This window comes from Salarias fasciatus, chromosome 6 (assembly GCF_902148845.1).
Source record: "Salarias fasciatus chromosome 6, fSalaFa1.1, whole genome shotgun sequence".
Taxonomy (NCBI): domain Eukaryota; kingdom Metazoa; phylum Chordata; class Actinopteri; order Blenniiformes; family Blenniidae; genus Salarias; species Salarias fasciatus.
Genome location: NC_043750.1, coordinates 39,922,630 through 39,944,667, shown reverse-complemented (window position 1 = coordinate 39,944,667; position 22,038 = coordinate 39,922,630). Strand labels below are relative to the sequence as shown.

General features: G+C 46.8%; 1 protein-coding gene across 1 annotated transcript; it reads right to left on the bottom strand.

The window, feature by feature from the left end:
• Positions 1-469: 469 nt before the first annotated feature.
• On the bottom strand, positions 470-16,411 carry LOC115390723 (N-alpha-acetyltransferase 15, NatA auxiliary subunit). The gene is made up of 20 exons (XM_030094704.1): positions 16,196-16,411; positions 9,675-9,759; positions 9,494-9,598; positions 9,103-9,260; positions 6,901-7,035; positions 6,645-6,798; positions 6,403-6,522; positions 6,220-6,315; positions 5,768-5,874; positions 5,537-5,609; positions 5,277-5,446; positions 5,047-5,199; positions 4,803-4,931; positions 4,515-4,728; positions 3,354-3,547; positions 3,159-3,267; positions 2,987-3,085; positions 2,755-2,898; positions 1,930-2,027; positions 470-1,816 (listed from the first exon to the last, which is right to left on the bottom strand). Exons 1-20 carry the CDS (start codon positions 16,247-16,249, stop codon positions 1,619-1,621), a joined length of 2,595 nt encoding a protein of 864 aa, XP_029950564.1. The 5' UTR covers positions 16,250-16,411; the 3' UTR covers positions 470-1,618.
• Between the last annotated feature and the right edge of the window lie 5,627 nt (positions 16,412-22,038).

Genomic DNA, 22,038 nt, shown 5'->3' with positions numbered 1-22,038 from the left:
TCTTGAAGCTAAAAACTGAATCTAAAACACTGTACATCTGAGAACCATAGAATTCAGGAGACATGAATAAAAAAAGTAACAGGCTTTCAGTGAATCACTGAAGACAGTGCTGCCCCCTGCTGGTGGATAAACTGTACAGCCTGTTTAGTGGACTTCCAGAGCATTGAGTTTGCATGCAATAATTCAGGTTCTATTTGAAGACAGGCTAATCCAAGCCTTCGATAAATGAGGATAAAATGACCTTTCTCCAAGATAAAAAAAAAAAAAAAAGAATCCAATCAAACATTTCATCCAGGATGGATTACTGACGGACAGGCTGCAAATCGAGCGCAGGAACCATCTGGAACCAGAGTCCAAGTCAAGGTTCATTCTTCAGATCAGAAGACCTGAAACTAAACGAGTCGACTCCAACAGAACCGGCAGAAAACGCTGCCACCATCCACAACGTTCACACAAACTGAAAACACACTTTTTTTTTTTCCTTTTGGTTTTAATACAAAACTCCAGAGATATACATCACCACCTCCGATTTCAACGTTCACATTTGAACCCAAACTCGAGGCAAAAGGGGAAGAAAAGAGATCACTGGAACAAAAAAAAACCTTCAACAGGCTGCAGAGGAAATTAAAATTCAGACGTTTATTTCACAACCGTCACCGTTCAATGAGCGGTTTTGACCTTTAGAGACGCCGCTTCGCAGAGTTCATGGAACCAGAGGTGTGCAGAGGCTCGTCTGACCATTCGGAGTCTCTGAACACCAGGACGATTTCAACAGTAACAACAAGCGGCTCCACCTGCTGGTTGGGTGTGAGCGCTGCAGCCACGCCTGGAAGTGATCGCCCAGCGTCCGTCACAGACAGGAAGTGTCTACAGTATTGCTTAAGTCTACCCGCCTCTCCCCGCTATGTAAGAAACCGAAGAAGTCAGGAGTAGCAGTGTATTTGAGAAGGAGCGACCGACACACACACACACACACACACACGCGCGCGCGCGCGCACACACACACACACACACACACACACTACAGTTTTTGTTGGGTGCTACAGCAGCGAGCTCCACCAGAGAGGCTTCACATTCTGACCAGGCCCCGCCCCCTCTCTGCCTGCGGGGATCGAACCGTCCTCCCACAGGTCCGCGGCTCGCCGGAGAGTGACGGCGGATCCGGAGACGCCGTACGACTCGGCGTCCCGTCACGGATTCCTTCGGTGAGTCACACTCGGGCGGCGGCGAGGAACACCGACAGTCTGTGTTCCTTCGTCACAGTTTGACTTCTTGTGTTCAGATTCTGCATCGTTTGTCTTCAGCTGTGTTAAAATAACGTGAAATGTCCGCTGTGTTGTCTCTTCTCCCCCTCTTTCTCTGTCTTGACACACACACACACACACACACACAAACACACACTCATACACACTCTCTCACACAGTCCTGAATATCACCCATCCGGGACAGAGTCAAGCCCTTCCAGGTCCGACCCGGCGGCGCCGAGCCCCCGTTTCGCTTCCCGCGCCCGGCTCTACAAAACAAGGCTGCCAGGCGTACCACAAGGCTCCGTACTCGGCCCATTTCCATTTTTTTTCTTGTTTTTTTTAACGCGTCGCCGTCGTTCCATCCGTCGCGCTCACATCTCGTTGGCCAGCTCCTCCGTCTCCGTGGAGACGTCGCCGTTGGCGATCTTGGTGTTCTCCTCGTAGCCGGGGGGCATGAAAGCTAGCGTGTAGGGGTAAAGCTTGTGACACTCGGCGCGGTACGACTCCGCCTGCTCCTTGCAGTCGCCCAGGACGCCGCTGCGGAGACACTCCAGCACCTCTGTGCAGATCTGGAAGAAAACACGGACAAACGTTTAAACATCAGTCGATCCACGCGGTGAAGTGACGTCTCTTCTGGTAGTTCTGGAGTCACGTTGTGTCTCCCAGGTCACCGCTGGCTCACCTGGATGTTCCGGTTCTCCAGAGACTCGTCCAGCGCCGCGGCCAGCTCTGCAGCTTTGGTCTCGGTCGACGAGTCCAGGTAAACCATCATCTTGGCAGCTGCAGGCAGAAGAGTGAGGCCGGATCACGTCAGACTCTTTTACCCTCAAACTGCCCTCATGAAAGGACCTCCAACCTCTGATTTCACATTACAGTGAAGCCAAACGGGAGGATTTTCCATTTTCTGTTCATTCTGTCATTAATCTTTCTGCAGATCAGACTCAAACAGCACCTTATTTGAACAAAGATAAATGACTGATTTTTCTTGATACTGAGGGTGAACAGTGAGCCAGATCGAATGACAAAGGTTCTGCTTCAATCACAGATAATAGATTCTTTAGAAAACAAAAGAGAGAAATTCCTTTAAACCAAAGGAGGCGGCTGCCATGCACGACGCCCAGTGGATAAACTGAGTGCCGTTTGGGGTTCAGTGTCTTGCTCAAGGACACTCCTACGTGAGTACAGATGGAGAATGAAACCTGTAACCCTCCGATTGAGAGACGTGTCGCTGGCTCTGAAACATTTCAGAAATTCCACTTTGGAGCACTGGGTGGCAGCACCGAGGCACTTTTACAGAGTTTACTGATCATCATCTCAGGCTATGTGAAAACTTCCTGGTTTTACTGAGAGTTAGACGTTTTCTCCTCTGAAGACGGGAGGCGACTCACTGCACCATCTTGTGGCACAACGCGGTACTGCAGACCAGGCTCTCTGGTGAGCTGGCCTGAACATTTCTGAATGAGGACGACTGAAAGCGCTGCGTCAGGCCCGTCAGCCTCGTGCTCACCAGCCAGGCGGTGCGGTATGGAGTTGGAGTGTTTGCTGAGGTAGGCCTGGTTGAAACTCTTAGCGTTGCTGTCTCCGAACAGCCGGGTGATCTCCTGTTTCAGCACCGTCCGGACCACCTCGGGAAGCTCCTTGCTCTCTGAAACTGAAGGACGGACGACGATCAGAGGGATGAAGAGGAGGAGGAGGAGGAGGAGGAAGAGGGGGGATCTGACCGGGGATCCAGCTCATACCTCCTTTAAAGAAGCGGACTAGACACTGGTGTAGCCATGGGTTGTCGGGGTCGATCGCCAGCGCTCTCTTCACAGACTGAAGCATCAGCAAGTATTTTTCTACGAGGAGAAAACAGGTGGATGAAGAAGAGATTCAAGCAGACGTGGCCGGTCTGTGGGCGCCGCTGCCCACCTTTCCTGAAGTAGATCTCAAAGGCCAGCAGGTGTGTGTCGATCTTATCTTTCACCAGATATTTCAGGGGCATCAGGAACTTCACAGCTTCTTCCAGTGGATTTTCCACCTGGAAACGGGAAACAGGAGAAAACACTCGTCAAGCACGGCGTGGATCTGCGGGGAGGAGCCGCGCCCGTCGTCCTCCTCGCTCACTTTGACCAGCTTGTCGGGGATGAGCTCCTCTTTGGGTCCTCCGATCTCCTCGTCGTCGTCCTCCTTCTTCTTCTTCTGGTTCTTCAGCTGTTTCTCCTTCTCTGCGTTCTTCTTCTCCTCCTCCAGCTGAGCTTTCTTCTGAGCTCTTCGCTGTTTGTTTCTTAGCTTCTTAAGCTCCTTGTCCGACAGGTTGGCTGCAGAAAGGCGGGAAGAGTCGCATTAATCGCTCAGTAAATGTGACAAGATGTTCCTTTAATACATCTTTTACAATGCAAAGAGTTTGTTAAACATCTAAAAAGTTTCCTGTCAGGTGAGAGCTGTGGGCCATAGTCATCTTTATCTGAAGGGAGAGCGTGTATTAATGAAGATGTGAAAGCTGCCAGATTAAAAGTTGGACTGATTTCCATGTTCACTGATCAGCAGATGAAAGTCTGCCACAATTAACAACACTGCAATGCAGCGAGGATCAACAGATGCTGATTTTAAGTGTTCACAGCTGTCTGAAGCAAAACAAAAAACACTTCTACACTTCCATTATGGCAGCCTCACATGCTAGCTCACGTGTCTGCAACCTACAAGCTCCACGAAGCTTTCACAACATGAAACGTGAATAAATATTTGAGTACTTTTACACAAGAATTGTCACTCTTGGTTTAAAAGGGATTCAAACAAAAGGTGAAACTAAAACCACAAAAAATGGAGGAAAATTTTCTAGAAGAATAGCTTAAAAAACCAGAAATGTCTAGAATTTCTAAAAGAAGAAAATGCATACAAAACTACTTAAAGAGGCACAATAGTTAAAACTGCTAAACTTTGAAAATTGTCCACAAAAAATGCTTGAAAAGAGGAATGAAACTGTTAAAATCAGGCAGAAAAACAGGTCCAATTGTCAGAAAATGTTCACTATCATGAACTGAAGTTAATATTTTAAATACATTATAAGATATAGTTTTTGTTTGTGCATCGAAACTATGACGAAACTTCATCAGCCTAATTTTATAGGTCAAATGTGCTTCGCGGTTCCAGATCAACATTTTTTCCACTGTAGAAAAGCTGTGCAAATATCTCTTCTGAGAACAAAGCTTGACATTTCTTCACTAAAATACGTAAAGAAACCATACAAGCATGCATGCACCAACAGGTTGAGAGAACGGGACTGACCAGTGTCGGCCTGCAGCTCCTTGTTGTCGTCCGTCAGCGGGTTGTCGTGCAGGCTCAGGTAGATCTGGATGGCCGTGACGGCCGCCTTGTAGTAGAAGGGATGCATCCTGAGCACGTCCTCCAGCTTCAGCAGGTCCACGTAGGAGCGCAGCGTCATCTTCCTCATGCAGTACGTGTGGAAGTCGAACTGGTCGTCCGTGATCTCCACGAAATGCTGAGGGGAGAGCGAACGGGTTTTAACACGAGGGTCGGCGGCGGCCAGTCCACGGTCTCGGTGTGAAAGCTGACCCGTTCGATCTCGTGGCACTTCTTCAGGGCTTCTCCGAACTTGTTCATGGCTTTGTAGGTGAGCGCACACTCGGTCTGGAACCACATGCACTGCATCTCATTCAGGTTCTCCACGGCCGACGCCCCCTCCTGTCAAAACGAGCAGTGTCAGCCGGCGTGCGAGGAGGACAATGACACTTCTGACAAGGTGAGTGAATCAGACAGATGTGGTCTCAGCCGCCGGGTGTGCTGCTGGCCTCCTCACCCGTGTGAACTTGGAGCACATCTCCTCGGCCTCCTTGATCATGCCGGCCTTCAGCATGTACTTGGCACACTTGGAGTTGATGAAGCGGTCGGCGGTGTCCAGAGCCTGGGCCTCGTCCATCCACTGGGCCGCTTCCTTGATGTTCCCAGCATGCTGCGGGAGCAAACAGACCCCGGCTTTAGACCGCGGCGCATCGGCGGCTCTCCTCCAGCACCAGACCGGAGCGTCACCTTGTAGATCTTGGCTTTGATGAGGAAGAGTTCGATGACTGTCGGAGTGCTCTCAATGGCGGCGTTGATATATTCCAGAGCCAGAGTCTGCTGGCTGATCATGTCGTAGTGCTGAGCCAGGAAGTACTGCACCCACAGCAGCGTGGTCGGAGGCTCCTCCTTCCCGTCATCTGGAGGACAGCGAGGACACACAGCTTAGAAAAAACCGAATAGCTCCACATACAAAGAACCTTCTCTGAAGTTTCAGACGCTCTCCTCACCGTTCTGGTTAAACAGTCGACAGCTTTTTAATGAGGTTTCATATCCGACCACCAACTCCTCGATGATTGCCACCTGCAGAGAGAAGGAGGACAAAGGTCATCAGCTCATCCGCTAAAAGGACGGCGGCGTCACAGAGGGAATATTCCTGACTTGAGTCTGAGTCCGTCGCTCAGCTCGGCCTCCTTTGTGCAGAAGCTTTTTAAGACTTGGAGTCTCAGCAGGGCCCTCACCTTCTCTTTGTCGTTGTACAGCGATTTGAGTGTGGTGAAGACGGGCGGGCAGCCTTTACTGAAGTTCATCCTCAGGTATCGGTCCATACACTCTCTGAACTTCTCACCTGCAAAGAGACAGGAAAACAAAAAAAACTATCAGAAATCTTTGAATGACAATCAAATCACATACATGGAATTAAACAAAGTAAAGAAAAATCCCTAGAGTCATGATTCCTGTTAACCCGGGAAACACAGAGCTGTCATGTCAACATGCGCCGTAGTCATGGAAACATGAAACTACACCAGTTGGCGCCGCAGCCTGAGCAGTAAGAGTCAACGTGAACAAAACTACCAACAATGAATCAAATCTAAATACATTAAACCATGATGGCTTCCTCTGCCTGTACGATGACATTAACACTCTCTGTGTGTCTTTTCGCTGAACGGCATCGTATGGCAGCAGGATGTACCAGAGAGGAAGTTGAGCGGCAGCCGATGAGGAACGAGTCCTTTCGGAAACTTCTCCCAGGCCTCTTCGTAGATCTTGTGTCTCTCCTCGACGCTGCCTGGAAATTAAAACACGACGTTCATCACCACCACCGAGAGTCCATCAGAGGCTGCGCTGTGTTCGCTCAGAGACAGGCGGCTCGTACTGGGTTTTATTGCGTTCTCCAGGCCGTGGTAGTAAGACCAGTTCTCCGGGTTTCTCTCCTGCAGACGGCGGTAAACTTCTGTGGCTTCGTCCAGACGCTCCAGCTTCAGGAACAACTCGCCTGCGGAGACACCGAGACGTGGACGAGTCAGAGGACAAAACTCAACCACAGTCAAATAAATTAATTCTTCTCAACACTTCAGGAAAGTCCAACAGAAGGTTGCTGAGCCTGGAGTGACCGACCTCGCGTCTCCTCCACGGCCAGCTTGTCGCAGATCTGCTTCTCGTAGTTGGACAGATGCTCCAGGGCCTCCTTGTGCAGCCCCGCCTCCCGCAGCACCTGGTTCTGGTACAGCAGCAGCTCGCTGTACTCGTAGTCCACCTTGTCCGGAGACGTCTGGGCGGGAAAGAGAACCGGGAGCACACGTGAGGCGAGGCTGCAGACAGATGCTGGGGTCTGAAGGCGGGCGGCAGGCGGGGCTTTACTGCGGCGCCTCACCTGCTGGGTTTTTCTGAACTCCTCGATGATCTTGGCAGCCATCTCGTAGTCCTCCAGGAGGTGATAGGCGATGGCGTAGCCGATCCACGAGGCCCGCTGGGCCGGACGCAGCTGCAGCAGCTGGTACCGCGTCTCCTATAAAAAGAAAGACAAATGTCAAGATGAGTTTATTCACTGACCATCGCCGGCCGCGCCACGTCAGGCAGGCGCTCATAACCTTCTGGCCGACGGCTGGACGCACTCGAGTCACACAGGACTAAAATAAACACCAAACACCCTCACATCACCTCCCTCATCCTTATTTTCCTCTTTTCTTAATCCTCCGAGCCTCACTCTCCATCTCGCCGTTTGGTACCTCGCACTAAAAAAGCCTCTCCGTCCCGAGCCGAGTCCCAGGAGAGCTGCTCCACATTGTGGAGCCCGACTGCAACCTGATATCTGCCAGCTAATCCTCTCCGTCCGCTCCGGATCGGATCCACGCCGGACACCGGGACCGCCGGCAGATGGTGCATTCAGGGAACTTCATTCACCAAACGCACCGTTTGATTTCTTCAAGGGAACTCAGAAATACAGCGGCTTCAACAGAGCTGCGCTCCATTTGGTTCCTTACAGGGAATAATCCACCCCTAAAACGTTGCTTTGCCTCGTCTGCAACAATCTGAGTTCACAAAGTCTGACGGAATTTGATAGAAAATGGTGTGAAGTAGTTATTTTGACTTTATAAAAACCTAACAGGAATGAGACTTCTCATTTAGTCAGCCTCGTGATTCTAGCTATTTATTCTAGCTTCAGCCTATTAAAAGTTCATCGTGTCCGTTTGCATTTTAGGCCTCGTTTTCATGATACTCTGGAGGAAAACACTGTTAATGTCCATTTACCATGACCGTGTTGTGCCTGCGCAGGAAACTTTTGCTTTAGTGATTTTCTCTCATCTTCCTATCAAAATGACTTCTTTCTTTGCAGAAATCCTGCATTTTATGATCGTGCTAATTTAAAGAAATACATCCAGACATGGAACATGTTCTCATTCATTTGAAAGTTTATTTTTAAACAAAGAAATAGCATCAAACACTGCAGGAATAAAAAAATAAGTCACTTCTGGGTCCATGGATGAAGGATTATCCAGGTTCTCCTGATCCTGGAGTCACTCTGAACCTCGTGGATCAGGTCTCTGCTCCGTCCGAGAGCTGATCTGTTCGTGGTTCCAGATCCATTCTGAATCTGGAACAGGAGTCAGGAGAGATGAAAAACCTTTTAAAAACTGACAAAAAAAATACTAAGTGGCGTGATTCTGACCGATTGACCTCTTAACACAGGAAACAAAGCACTCACAAATCATTCACTCCGTCTTACCTGATTTCTTCGTGGTGAAGGTTAAAGATTTCTCTTCAGGCTCATTTTTCCAACAGTCTTCTGACCACAATTCCCTCCGTTGGAAACCAGGATGTTTGAACCCAAAACACATCTGAATATCTCCTCTTCCTACTGAGCTCTGAGAACAGGTAAGTTCCTCCGATCTTCTCAGGTTAAAGGGAAACAGATCATCAACAAAATGGAAAAGTGATCCAGTGTTTCTTGACGCCTGGTCGTCCCGTCCCAAATGTCGACATTCAGTCACTTTTCAAGTTACGATTACTGTCCTATCTTTTGTTGACCTTGACTTGCTCCTTTTTCTTATTAAAAAAAAAAACAATCCTATCAAATTTCATCAATGCAGACAAACGAGTTGTTTTTTTTTTTCAAATTGGCGTCGACTTGCTGCTCGACTGTCTTGATTCATGTTGGTCCATGTTGTTCACGCATGAAGCCTCTCTTTGGTTTTTTCACTATATTTCCTTCATGTGACGTCCATTCATGTATCAGGAACAATAAAATTATGTTAAGAACAAAAAAGACGGAGCTCAACTTGAAAACATTTGGTGAAAACAACTGGAAGTTTTCAAAAGTTTCAGAAACAGACACAGTAGAAACAGAAACCCCAAAAATAATCAGGCTAACTATGCATTCATGAGGTCCATTCATCACGGAATCGATGGAAGAGAAATTTGCTGCTACTTTTTCTTCTTCTTCTTCTTTTTTTTTTTAACACAAGGATTTCAGACTTCTTGCACTGGACAATTCTTCCTGTCAAAACTGGGATTAGTCGGTCAGGGTCAAGACATCAGGAGGAAGCGCTGACCCGATCGGAGCCGCCATGCTCACCCTGTAGCCCTCCAGGTCCCTCATCTGGATCTGCAGCAGGGACAGGTCTCGCAGGATCTGCAGGTTGTCCTTGTCCCACTTGAGAGCGTTGCGGTAACACTTGATGGCCTCGTCGTACTTCTTGTCGGAGCGCTGCAGTAAGCCGTACACGTGCCAGCCTGGTGGCGCGGCGAGTTAAGGAAATCAGCTGACTGCGGCCGCTCGCCCGTCACAACACTGACAAAGTCTTACCGAGAGGAATCTGATGCTAAAGCTAATTTAACACTCATCAATGCTCAATGATTCTCATCTGACGGGCCTGAAACGCTCTGCTGACGACACCGAGTGTTACAACTGAGGGAACGCTTCACTGTCGAGCGCTGCCAGGTGTGTGAGAACCAGGTGAGGATACAGACGTGGCTCCGCAGGTCGTTCCGCAGGCCTCGTCTCACCAGGTCGTAGGCCTCCTCCTTCTTCCCCAGACAGTTCAGGGTCAGGCCCTTCATGGCAAGCGTCTCTGCAGGGAGGAGACTCCAGGTTAGACGGCGGCGGCTGCCGGCAGCTCCCGCTGCCGCTCCTGCCCGGCTGCTTACCTCCGTGCTCGGCAAACTTGGGGTTGGACAGGATCTGTCTGCAGAACTTGAGCCCATTTCTGTACTGTTTGTGTTCGTAGCATCGCTGTCAGGCAGAAGAGAGACAGAGCGTCAGCGCGGAGGAGCGGCAGCCCTCCAGCTTCAGGCTAACTTCGCCCCACAAAACAGCAAAAACAAGTCGTTTCCCAAACCAACACGCGGCAATTACAACCACACAAAGCTACAGCTGGGCGAATCTGACGGGACAATACGCTTATCGCTCATTAACCTTTAGTTTTCTTCCACCTGCACAACTCGCTCCGCAGTAAATTAGAGGAAGCTGCAAGTGTGAAGTGAAAGCTGGTAAAGAATGGCGTTTATCCACACGGGAGGCGTTAAGGACACATTAGTGGCTCCAAAAATAAAGCACCGGATACACGAGTCGGTGCGTGCACGTTGATGTGCCGCACAGCTGCGCACGTGTCGGGTCTCACCCGACAGAAACCTGGACATCCTGAGGGGAAAGATCCAGAAGTAACCACAACTCAGTCTTTCAGAGCACTTTGTCCCACTAACCGTCCAACGTCCAACTTCTGGGACATTTTAGATCAGAGGTATCAAACATAAGGGCCATGGGCTGAATCGGGGCTGTGAGAGGCTCCAATCCGGACAAATCGCCAAGCAAATTTGACTTTTTTTTTTTTTTTTTTTTTTTTTTTTTTTTTTAAATGGAGAAGATTTTAAGACTTTTCACTTTATTCTTAAAGTGGGCTTCATGATTCCATTGTCATTTTCTCCAGTTGTGACTTGATTTTGTAAAAATAGAAACATTTTATTCAGGAATACTTTGCATGAAAACCAAAATAAAACTTAAAGGTGTAATACAGGATTTTGATTTCTGGGTGGATCACCTAAATAACTGGTGGGTCTGTTTGTCAATCATTCTGACGAGCTGCTTTCGTAAGGCGGTTCTACGTGCTTGCGCCCAATCAGCTTCTCCCTTTTGCGCATTCAGAGTGTTTATGTAGCCGGTGAGCTTCTGAGCTCGTACTTACCGATGGCGAGTCTGACATAATGAAACTGTAACTGTTTCGGAAAACAAGCTTTATGTATGAGCGAGGCGGATTGCAGAAACTGTAAACAGAGCCGTGCACGCCCGGAGAAGAGGAGATCGCGCTCGCACGCTTCCACGTTTCCTGGGAGAAGCAGGAGAGCCGGGCGGATGGTCTGGAGCATGGCGTTGTTCAAAAAGTGAGTAACAGATGTTTGGCTTCGTCTTTTCGAGAAAATTCTGTATTTTACTTTTAAATTTTAAGGGTTTTTATTAGGGATGTGCGATACCACTTTTTTTCAGACCGATACCAAGTACGAGTACTTCATCTTCAGTACTCACCGATACCAATACTTGCATACCGATACTTTATATATATAAAATTTAAAATAATGCAATGACAGATTATTTTTGAAAATGAATTTTATTTCTAATAAAAAGGCAGCCCAGGCACTATGTTTAAGTCCAAAATAATAGTCTGAAAAATAAAACAAACAACACTGAGTTTACACTTATTTAAATGAAATTAAGTGCAAGATAAAACAGTTTTCTCTGAGTTTTACACTTCATATAAACTAAGGTTTTTGAATGTACTAATTTTAATGATTTTTTAATGAACTAAAGTCAAAGGTAGAACAACCCCCGGGTTTAAAGAGTTGCTCGTGTTATTTGTGCTGCTCTCGGATCTCTGCTCTTCAGTTTCTCGGTCTTCTGCAGAGTTTGCCGTCGAGTTGCTGCCGGAGTTTTCTATTTTTCCAGCACAACAGCGTCAGACTCTCGTCCACAAGCTTCGCCCTGAGGTGTTTAAACAATGAACAACATCGCGCACCTCCTTTAGCAATTTTAGCATTGCAGAGTTAGCATTCTGCAAAGCTCGACTCGTTTTTACTTATATAAAAGAATTTCCACACCGGCGGAGTTTTGGTGAGACGAGCAGCCGTTCTGAACTCATCCTGTTGTCTCTGCTCTGGATGAGACTCATGGAGAAGTCAGCCCGCTGCAGTGAAGCCCTGCGCCTGTCAGCGCTCCAGAGAGGAGCTTCTTCCTCCTTCATGTGTGTCGGCAGCTTGCATCCCATTCGGTTGCACTACCGCCAACTGCTGGTGAGGAGGGCTTACTACGTGTGGGGTTTTCTTGCCGTGAGTATCGGCGGCTGGCATCGGTAGCCTTCACGAGTACCCGATACCTTGAAATAAGGCCAGTATCGGCCCGATACCGATACCTGGTATCGGTACTCGCACATCCCTAGTTTTTATAGTTCGATTTTACTGGTCCGGACCATTCAAGATGAAATTAATCTGTTTGTGGCCCCAAACACAAAAACCGACACAGACACACGCAGAACATGCCAACTAGTGGTGTCAACACCTACACGTGCAAACGGATAATAAATCACAACCGTTTAGAAAAATCAATAACCATGTACACGTCATTTTCCTCCTACTCCCCTTCGTTTTTTTTTTTGTTTTTTTTTTTAACCAAAAAATCATGTTTTTGGGGTCATGATGTTGCCTGAAATCTTCAGATAGTGCAACTGCGATAGAAAAAGATCACAAACCTCCTACGTCACATGTAACCGGTTACACGTGTAGAAAAAAATTGTAAACGTTGACACCCCTAGTGCAAACTGCACAGAAACGCCTTCGAGCCTGGACTCGAACTGGTGTGGCTTCCACTGCCGACAGCCCAACAGCAGCACGTTCTCACGTTTTCCACTGCACGTCTGCATCATCTGCCACCAGAAAGACCCAGACCGAGCAGATCGGCCCTGACGTACACAATAAATGTGACTTCTGCCTCATGACAGGAGAATTCGCTACCTGAAGAATTTGGTGGAACGACCGTCTCTGCCTTAAAGTTATATTTAGGTATGCGGTTACACAATCAACAGCCCATCACCACCTCTGCTTTTAAGCTGATCACTGGCTGTCAGGGAGTGTGTGTGTGTGTAAGACCAGAAGAGTTAAGCTGGCAGATGGCATTTCGTTGTCCCACCAACGGCTTTGCTAATGGTGAAGAAGACGGGAAAAAAAAAAAAAACTGGGGTGACGTCAGCTCACATTTGGGCGCCGAGGTCGGTTATGAAATTCAACCAATGACAGCAGGTTCACCTGCAGCTCAACACCACAGAGGAAGAAAAAAAGACAGTCCCGCTGCACCGACACCGTCCTCTGTGTGAACTCCACTTGAGGCTAATACCGTGTGTGTGTGTGTGTGTGTGTGTGTGTGTGTGTGTGTGTGTGTGTGTGTGTGTGTGGAGACATGCTGAGACTCAGCCGGCCTCCAGACCTGCGAGGGACCTGAACTCTCACCGACATCGGCGGTGCCACGCGTCGGACTGCAGGAAGCTGCAAGGCAGCGAGCTCAGAAGCTGCTGAATCGGCACAAAGTCACACAAACACACCATTGTGCTGTGCACCCATCAGCCACATCATTATGACCGCTCGTCTAATACTGGGCAGGCCGTCCTTCTGCAGCTCCAGGAAACTCCACCAGCTTCAGTCTGATTGGTGGATCTGGTGAGGCTGGTCACAGCTTTACTCCCCGCCGGCCGCACATTTCCCTGCTCTGAATATCAGCTCTGAGGCGAAGACGCCGTCCTATCCATCCCACAGAGAATCTGTGTTCCTCACTCGTCTCAACGTTATGGCTGATCGCCTTGTATCAGGTATTTAATAACATCTTGCTCTCCAACTTTTATAAAAGAATAATTACTTTTTTTCCCTCCCACTTTGTTAGTTTTTAATCATTATTTCAAATGCCAGAGAATTTAAAGTGTTCTGAAAGTTCTGATTCCAAAATTAAGTGTTTAAGATTAAGTTTAGCAGATTAAAATCAGCTGGAAATGAAAACGCTGATTGGTCACTTTTGAAACAATTATTTGCGTCCATGTTTAAATCACATTAATATGGCGCTTACTTCCTGAACTTTGCTGCTTTTCTCATCCAGCTCACAGCCGGAGGAGAGACGACAGCGACGAGAGCGGTTCCTGTCTTTAAAGCCTCCGAAATGCTGAGATTAAAACTTCTTAACTCTGAAATTGGGGGAGATTTATTAGAGCTTCAACAGAGTTTCAAAGGTTCAGTAGAAGTGCACGGTTCTTTCTAAAGAGGCAGCCATCACACTTCAGGTAACTCTGAACAAAACACTTAAATCCATCAAACTTCTCCAGGAGAAAGTTTCATATTGAGCTGAGCACACAGGCTCCATTTTTTTTTTCTGTTTAAGTGAAATTAACAGAACTCCTTCTCTGTCAGTCGATTGAGTGCACAGAGCACGGAAACACAAGCTTTCTGTGAAAGCTTTCAGCTTTCTGTGATCTGTATTTTGAACAGATTCATTACACTCTAAGTCCAGATTCAGAGAATTTCCTAAAAGTTTTCCATCCATACGAAAACTCCAAAACTCTGTAATCTTCTCCGAAACAGAACAAGCCATGAAGCATCAATATCAATTGAAGCCACTTGCGTAGAACTTCTGCTTTGCGTCACACTGGATTATGAAATCTATAAATTACATTTTTTTTTAACCATGTACTAATCTAAAAAAAAAAAAAAAAAAAAAAAAATACTTATCAGACAAACCTGCAGCCTCTGTTTGCACCAGCAGCGGTCAGATATTTAAATCAAAACCTCATTGGTTTTCACATCTGTATCTCATTCTTGCAAGAAAACTCCACATTAAAGTGTCTTTGCTGTTCATGTGATTCCGTTGACTTTAATCAGCTTGTAGCACAAGTGTTATCATCTGCTGATGCAGCCTAAATCCAGCACGCCCGGTCAAACACCACGTATTGTCCTGAAACCCAAATGCAGCAAAGCAGCTTCCACGCAATCACAGGGCTGTAATGGCCTCCTGATGATAAACAGCATTTCATTTAGATTAATGGTGCGAAGCAACAGCGGAAACTCATCCCAGCCGACTGTCACTCAAGAGTTTGGAGGTTGGCCAGATTCCAACATTGTGCAGGGGAATCCTGGGGGGACGAGGTGTGGTCCACGCTCCAGTACAGAGAGCCAAACCACTTAAAAGTTTTATTCAGGGTTTCTCATTCACAATCCACCAGACTGTAAAGCCCCACATCCATCGTCTGGTTTGTAACAAGGTGAAAAGCTATTGTTTGGCACTGGGTTCACTCAGAAAATGACTGTAACTTCAACTCTTAAACAAGAAAACCCTCACATTGTGGAGTGAAAGCTTTAAACGGGGAAAAGCATTTCTCCCCCTGAGGCATGCAGCAGAAAACAGGCTCAAACTTTACAAGATCAGGTGCAGGTCACAGGTTTGGTTTCCCTGCCAACGTCCAGGCAAACATCGCCCAAATGCCTGCTCTTAGAAACAAAGATGTTTACATGAAGCGGCTGAGGTGATCACAGCCCACAAGAACACACGGTTCCTGGAAAGAGCTTCACTGATGTCCAAGTAGTAAACAAAACAGCCCGAGTGCCTGCAGAAGTGCAGGATGCAACCAGCGTGTGCAAGCATCTGGATTACTGCCAGAGCTCCAGAGGTAAATACAACAGGACTGGGGTGAATCACGTCTGCTAGAGGAAATATGAAGCGTGCAGAGAAAGAGGGATGCAGAGCTGCATGGCTGAGGCTCAGCAGGCCTCAGGCGCATCTGCTGACACAGACACCCCGGTTCTTCCCTTCACAGCTTCCCCTTATTTTCAAGCACGTTCACCTCAGGTTGGCATAACCAAACCTGCACAGGTAATGATTATGCATGAAGGGAAATGTCCCCTATACGCAGATTGAGGCTGAAATCCCCCTAAAGTCCCATAACCCCCTGCACGTCTAGCATTAGCCGATTAAGTAACGCCAAATGTCCAAGGGACCAGGAAACAAACTTCAACCTTTAAACAGAAAAGAAGGCGTAGTTCTCAATGCACTCGCTTTACGAAACACGAGCAAATACCAAAATGCTTGTAAAGATGTTTCAATGAGCGAAAAAAGTGCAACTAAGCGGGTGTTAGCATGTTAGCATCACAGTGCTAACCTGTTTGTTATGCTTGTTAAGCGCTGAAGCCTTCCACTAAAAACTGGCTGTTTGGGGTCGTTCACGTTCAGGTTATGAGTGGAGTTTTAAGTTTAAAAGGGGGGTTAAAGGTCTGTCAGAGTGACAACATAATGAGTAATAACCGTGACAGTGACAGCGCACATCAGGCCGGGCTAGCTCCCCTCATTCAATGAAAGCTAACAAACCGAGGCTAATGCTAACACCGGGGAGCCGCGCTGACAGGCAGCCGCCGACCGAGCACCAACAGCGGCCACCGCCGCCTTCAAGCCTCGCTGGCGAACCGAAGCTAATACTCATACCGGGGGAGCGTGCTGGCAATCCGCCACACAGCGGAGCCCCAGAAGCGGCCGCCGAGCATCCCCGCTAACACCCCGAAGCTAATGCTAACACCGGGGAGCCGCGCTGACAGGCAGCCGCGCAGGGAGCCCCCGGGGCGGCCGCTGCCGCTCCGCAGCCCCGCGGACAGCTCACCAGGATCCTCTTGAAGAGAGCGTTCTCCTTCGGCGGGAGGGTGACAGTCGGCATGGCGGCGGCGATGATTCCCCCTCGACCTCAGCACATGTAGCTAAAGTTAGCCCGGGTAGTCCCGACGAGTAGAGCGGAGTGAAGGCGGCTCCTCCCGGCTCTCCTCCTCCCGCAGACCCGCTCGATTGCTCCGTTTTCTCTGCCAGGCACTTCCTCTTCCTCCTCTTCCTCTTCCCCCACCTCTCCTGCTCCCCTTCCTCCTCCTTCTCTCCCTCCTCTTTTTCTCCTACTCTTCCCTTCCTCGTTTTCCCACCCTTTCCCTTTTTTCGTCCTCCTCACCCCTTTCTCCTCCTTCTCATCCTCTTCTTCTCTCTCCTCTTCCTCGTTCATCATGTTGAACTGTTCAGTTTTTTGTTAAATGACTGAGCTGTTCATCTCTTTTTTTCTTTTAAACGCCTCATAAATTCACTGACTATTTTTTAAACAAATCAATAAATGGATATCAGAATATTCTCTCTTGTCGTCTATGAACTCTCTTGATCTTGATCCACCTGCTTGAGTGGAGCATTGCTGAGTCGATACAAGACATTTATCTGTTTGTTCAGTCTTTCTCCCGTTCTATCCCCTCACCCCAACTGGAATAGCAGAAAGCCTCCACCTCTGAGCCTGGTTCTGCAGGTTCCACCTCCTCTGAGCCTGGTTCTGCAGGTTTCTTCCCTTTAAAAGGCAGTTTTTTCCTTTCCACAGTGTGTGCTCATGTGGATCTGTTGTGTCTTCTCTGTAAAAGTGTCTAGAAATGACTATGTTGTAATTGGGACTTTATTAATAAAGCTGAATTGAATTGAACTTAAATATTAAACTGCACTCCATCATGAAGTTAACAAAGGCCTTGAAATCGTCCTCAGTTGCTTCTCTTTGCACGAATTTTGCGATTCATGCTCTGGAATTGACTTTGCTGAACAACCTGAAACTCCTGGTGACTTTAAAATTGATTCAAGAACTTTCTCAGAAACTGTTCACGCCAGAGGCAGAGCGTGGGTCTCAGTAGGGGGGAGGCCCTTATGATAGTAATTTTACCATTCAAACAATCCCTCATGCTCAGTGGCGGAGCTAGACTTCTATCCAGGGGGTGGCCAAGGCTATTTCAGGGGGTCCACAGATTATAACAATGAATTTGTTTCTCGACTTATCATCAGAGTGTCAAATGTTGAAATGTACATACTAGGCTCACAGGAGATGAGATTTATGAATATATAATTTGCAGTTTATTAACAATGTAGAAAATGTAAAACATAACTTTGCAACAATTTTTCAATAATGCATTAATAATAACTCATTTTTACAAAAATTGTGAAAATGCACCAACACATTAATACTCACACAGTCTCTCCCCCCGCCCCCCCTCTCTCGCTCATCAATATCTTAACAATGCAGAAAATGTAAAACACAACTTGGTAACAACTTTTCAATAACTCATTAATAATAACTAATTTTTACGAAAATGATGAAAATGCACCAATATATAGCTACTCACACAATCTCTCCCCCACCCCCCCCCCCCCCTCTCTCTCTCTCTCTCTCTCTCTCTCTCTCTCTCTCTCTCTCTCTCTCTCTCTCTATCTTGTCAATATCTTTTAACAATGCAGAAAAATAATTATTTAATAATAACTCATTTTTGATCTATCTACAAAACTTATTTTAAACAGTGACTCATTAGGACACCAGTGTAAAACTTACTTTACGACGAGGATTTCTCTGTCCACGTACGGTATCCTTCGTCTCCTTTTTCGACAATTTCTTGATCTCCTGTCTCCAGCAAAGATAACCGACTCCAGTTCAAATCAGATTCAAATCTTCCTCTGCTTCAGTGGCGATTCTTCTTCTTCTCCTAATGAACGTGGATTGCAACGCTTTGTGGTACATAGCGCCAACTACTGTACAGGAGGGACAGCAGTCAATAGGCTTCACTGATTTAAAAATGCAACTGGCTGCTTCCGACGAGACGTACAGTGCCGCGATATGTCAATAATCTGGGGTGACACCTGGGGGGTCCAATCAGATTTCAGGGGGGTCCAGTGCTACCCCTGCCCCTCCTCTAGCTCCGCCCATGCTCATGCTACCATCAAACAACACACTAATGCTCACTTTTATTGAGCCAAGCAAACCTACATGCCTCAGAACGCAGAATAAAGTCACAAACCAGTTCATAAACTTGTTCTGAAGAACAAATACACATACGCACGCACATACAACTGCAGCCTGACCGGTGTCAATCTCAGAGCGTCCGCTGTCCATGGTGCTGAAAACTCAGATAAAAAGTCACTGGCTAAATCTGTACCATCTTTGATACAGCTTAAATATAAAATGAACACAGCTGGTCTAAAATTACACAATCTATTCAGATAGACACAGCTATTTATATCGTTTGGAATTCACGTATATTAGAAAAAAAATAGACTCTTATAGTTGAGAGCAACACAAGGCACATTCAAATAGGCAGGTGTTTAAGACCACAGCATTCTGATAAAGATAATATTTTTGAAGGTTTCACTGACTCACCAGTGGCGCCGATGTTAGGTTTTGGGTAGTACTGCCAGCGGCTAGCATAGTGTTTAGCATACTGTTTAACTTCCCTCCAAAGAGTTCAGATCAAGTGCAAAAGAAAAAACTAATTCATGCCGCACAGCCAATCAGCGCTGGCTTACAGCTCTGATGCATTCATGGACAGTCGTAATTTAAGAATTGGCAAATTGGAGCCCTCAATCATATGCGTATACCTTCTGGCACACACTGCACATTTTACTATAATAATTTATTTATGAGTAAATGTGAACACATCACATGAAACGGGGCCCTGTGACCTTGTGGGCCCTGGGGCGACCGCCCCCTCGCCCCCACTCTGGCTCCGCTCATTCAGTCGGCTCAGATTTGAACAGTTCAATGTTGAGAAACCGCTGTTAGCAAGTTCAGGTTTGACTGTGTTCTCACAAAATGGATCAAAGTTTGTGGTGAAAACCCACAAATCTAAAACAAAAAACACCACAACAAACAGATGCAAACATGTGGGTCAGTTCTGTTCTACTAACTGAACTAAAGATGGAAACAGCAGCATTTTAAAGCAGAAGCAGCACCAAATTACATTTTTCAATCGTACTTCAACTCAGTGTCATTAACCTGACATATTCAGGCTGGAAAAAAATGAAGGGCTTTTCAAGCGATTGTTATTGAATTTTATATTATAAACTGAGGTGCAAATGAATCAATATAAAAAAGGGGATAAATTGGTATAAAATGTACAAACATATGAATAATGAGGGTGGGGGCAAGTTAAACCCTGAACCCTGAACATGAAATGAATGCTTCAATCTGACTAAATTAAATTCATTTAAGAAATCTTTAAATGAACAACAGATTAAACTGATCAGATTGAGGTGCAGGTTAATTCAGGTAGTGGGAATCAATCCGATGTGATGTTCACATGGAGTCTCATTTGATCATAAACAGAATTAGACCAGCTGATCTGACTTGAATTGATAGGATGAATCATATGAAGCAGTGTTTAAAAGCTGTAACCGATTTAGATTTATCTGATTATTCATCTTCCATATAATCCCCGACATCAGCCCATCAGAAAACACATCTTGTTTAGGAAATGTATGTTTTCTTCGACAATTTGATGATGATGATATTCTTATTCTTATTCGTATTCTCGTTTGGGGCAAAGTGTTGAAATAGCAACAGCAGAACAGTTGCTGTTCTTATTGGAGCCACCAGAGGGCGCAGCTCCACCACAAAAGAGGTGGACATGCGTTTCAGCTCACAATCACGCAATTTACCAACAATTCACCTACAATTTACCCACAATTTACCAGCAGCTCCTCGATATTTAAAGGAGAGAAAGTCAACAGTTCACACATTTTCTGAAAGTTTTTATTTAAATAACTTCTACTACTTCTACTTTAAGATCAACACGTTTATAGGTAATTACAGAGCTGTCTGCCTGTGTGTGTGTGTGTGTGTGTGTGTGTGTGTGTGTGTGTGTGTGTGTGTGTGTGTGTGTGTGTGTGTGTGTGTGTGTGTGTGTGTGAGGCTTCACTCTGCTGTTATCTGGTGGCCTCCTACTCCTGCACCACCACAATGGCTCCTGCTACCACATTCATCATGTTGACACCACACACACACACACACACACACACACACACACACACACACACACACACACACACACACACACACACCTCGCCGCACGCCGTCCTTTCCCTGCACCTTCCTGCAGCCACGTTTCTCCACCTGATCACTCTCAGAGGGCCGCACTCAATGAATCTCCCAGCTCATCTCCCACTCTTTGTGACACATCATTTGTCGCTGTGATTAGAGCCCGGAACAGTGTGTGTGTGTGTGTGTGTGTGTGTGTGTGTGTGTGTGTGTGTCTGTAAGCTGCAGGAGGACCGAACACACTCATCACCTTTTGCTGTGTGATGACGTGCTGAAAGCTGACACAGACATCAGTGTGCTCGACCTCTCCGGTGTGCTGATCAATCTATCTGAGTTACGCCTTTGTCACAGCAAACCACAGGTTTTTACAGTAAACTGTCACTGTTCAGACAGCTACTGTACGAGTGTGTGTCTATGTGTGGATGTATCTAGTGGAGGTCTGGGAGTTTGAAGGGTCTTACTGTTTCGAGGACTTTTCTGGACTGGTGTTTCAGATGTTGTTCCTGGATCTGCTCCAGCGTCTCTCCGAGTTTGGGGCCACCACAACGAGACCCTCGTCATCTTTAACCCTCCACATATGTTATTGAAGTCCCACAGGATCTTAGCCCTGTTCTTCTCAGCCACAGTATTTGGGTACTTGGAATCCATAATGGTAGCATGTGTTTCTGTACACTACCCCACCCACTTGAGTGCAGATCCTGCGATCCTGCTGAACTGTCTCTGAGTCGTTCTTGCACAGTCTGCAACTTGGATCCGATGTACTATTGTAAACCCTGGCCTCAGTGGTCCTTGTCCTCAGTGCCTGTTCTGGAGCTGCCATGATTAGTGCCTCCATGTGGTTTGTCAGTCCAGGATTTTCTAGCCATTAGTAGGTCTTGATATCAGTAGGCCAGCTAGTAATCCCAATTGGCTGTCTGATGATGAGTTGATGGCCCGGACCACATTATCATTCAACTGACTGGGGACTTGACTCCCTTAAGGCCTTGTCATGGTTTCCATTAGATTTCGGGATACCAAGACACTTGAAGTTATCCTAAATGTCTACCATGTTCTGCCTCTTCATGAAATCCCATCATCAGTACTGTAGATCGCGGTGGTGTGGAGAAGTGAGTCCAATTCTCACTGATTTCTCAGTGAAATACAGACAGTCTTTGTGTGTGTGACACTGAGTTGTACAACTTCATGTTGTCATGTTGTAAAGACATGGCTGGTAGCTAGATGGGATCTTCTGGGGGTCCTTCTTCCTTCCAGCCGTTGGTGGAGCTTGACTTATTTTTAGTATTTGTTTGCTATGGAGAGTTTGCCATAGTTGGTTCAGTAGATAAGATCCTGTTCATTCTTCTGGCTTCTAACTCTTTGGTGTATCTCTTGAACTCCAGCTGCTAACCTCTGTCTAGCATTTCAAGTGGCTCAGGGGTGCACTGGTTGTTTTTTTTCGTAGGTACTCCTTTATTCACCAAATTCCCTTTAGGCAGAGGCAGAGCGTGGGTCTCAGTACAGAGGGGGCGGAGCATTCTCGACTGGCCCTTATGACAGTAATTTTACCATTCAAACAATCCCTCATGCTACCATCAAACAACATACTAATGCTCACTTTTATTGAGCCAAGCAAACCTATATGCCTCAGAAAGCAG

Bases quoted from the DNA above. Each gene is read 5' to 3' on its own strand.
- LOC115390723 (XM_030094704.1), bottom strand. From the start codon at position 16,249: ATGCCGACTGTCACCCTCCCGCCGAAGGAGAACGCTCTCTTCAAGAGG. The intron at 6,799-6,900 runs GTGAGGCGCCGC...TTTCCCGCCCAG, and splicing joins AGTTCAGAAAAACCCAGCAG to ACGTCTCCGGACAAGGTGGA. The intron at 4,932-5,046 runs GTGAGGAGGCCA...TCGTTTTGACAG, and splicing joins TGTGCTCCAAGTTCACACGG to GAGGGGGCGTCGGCCGTGGA.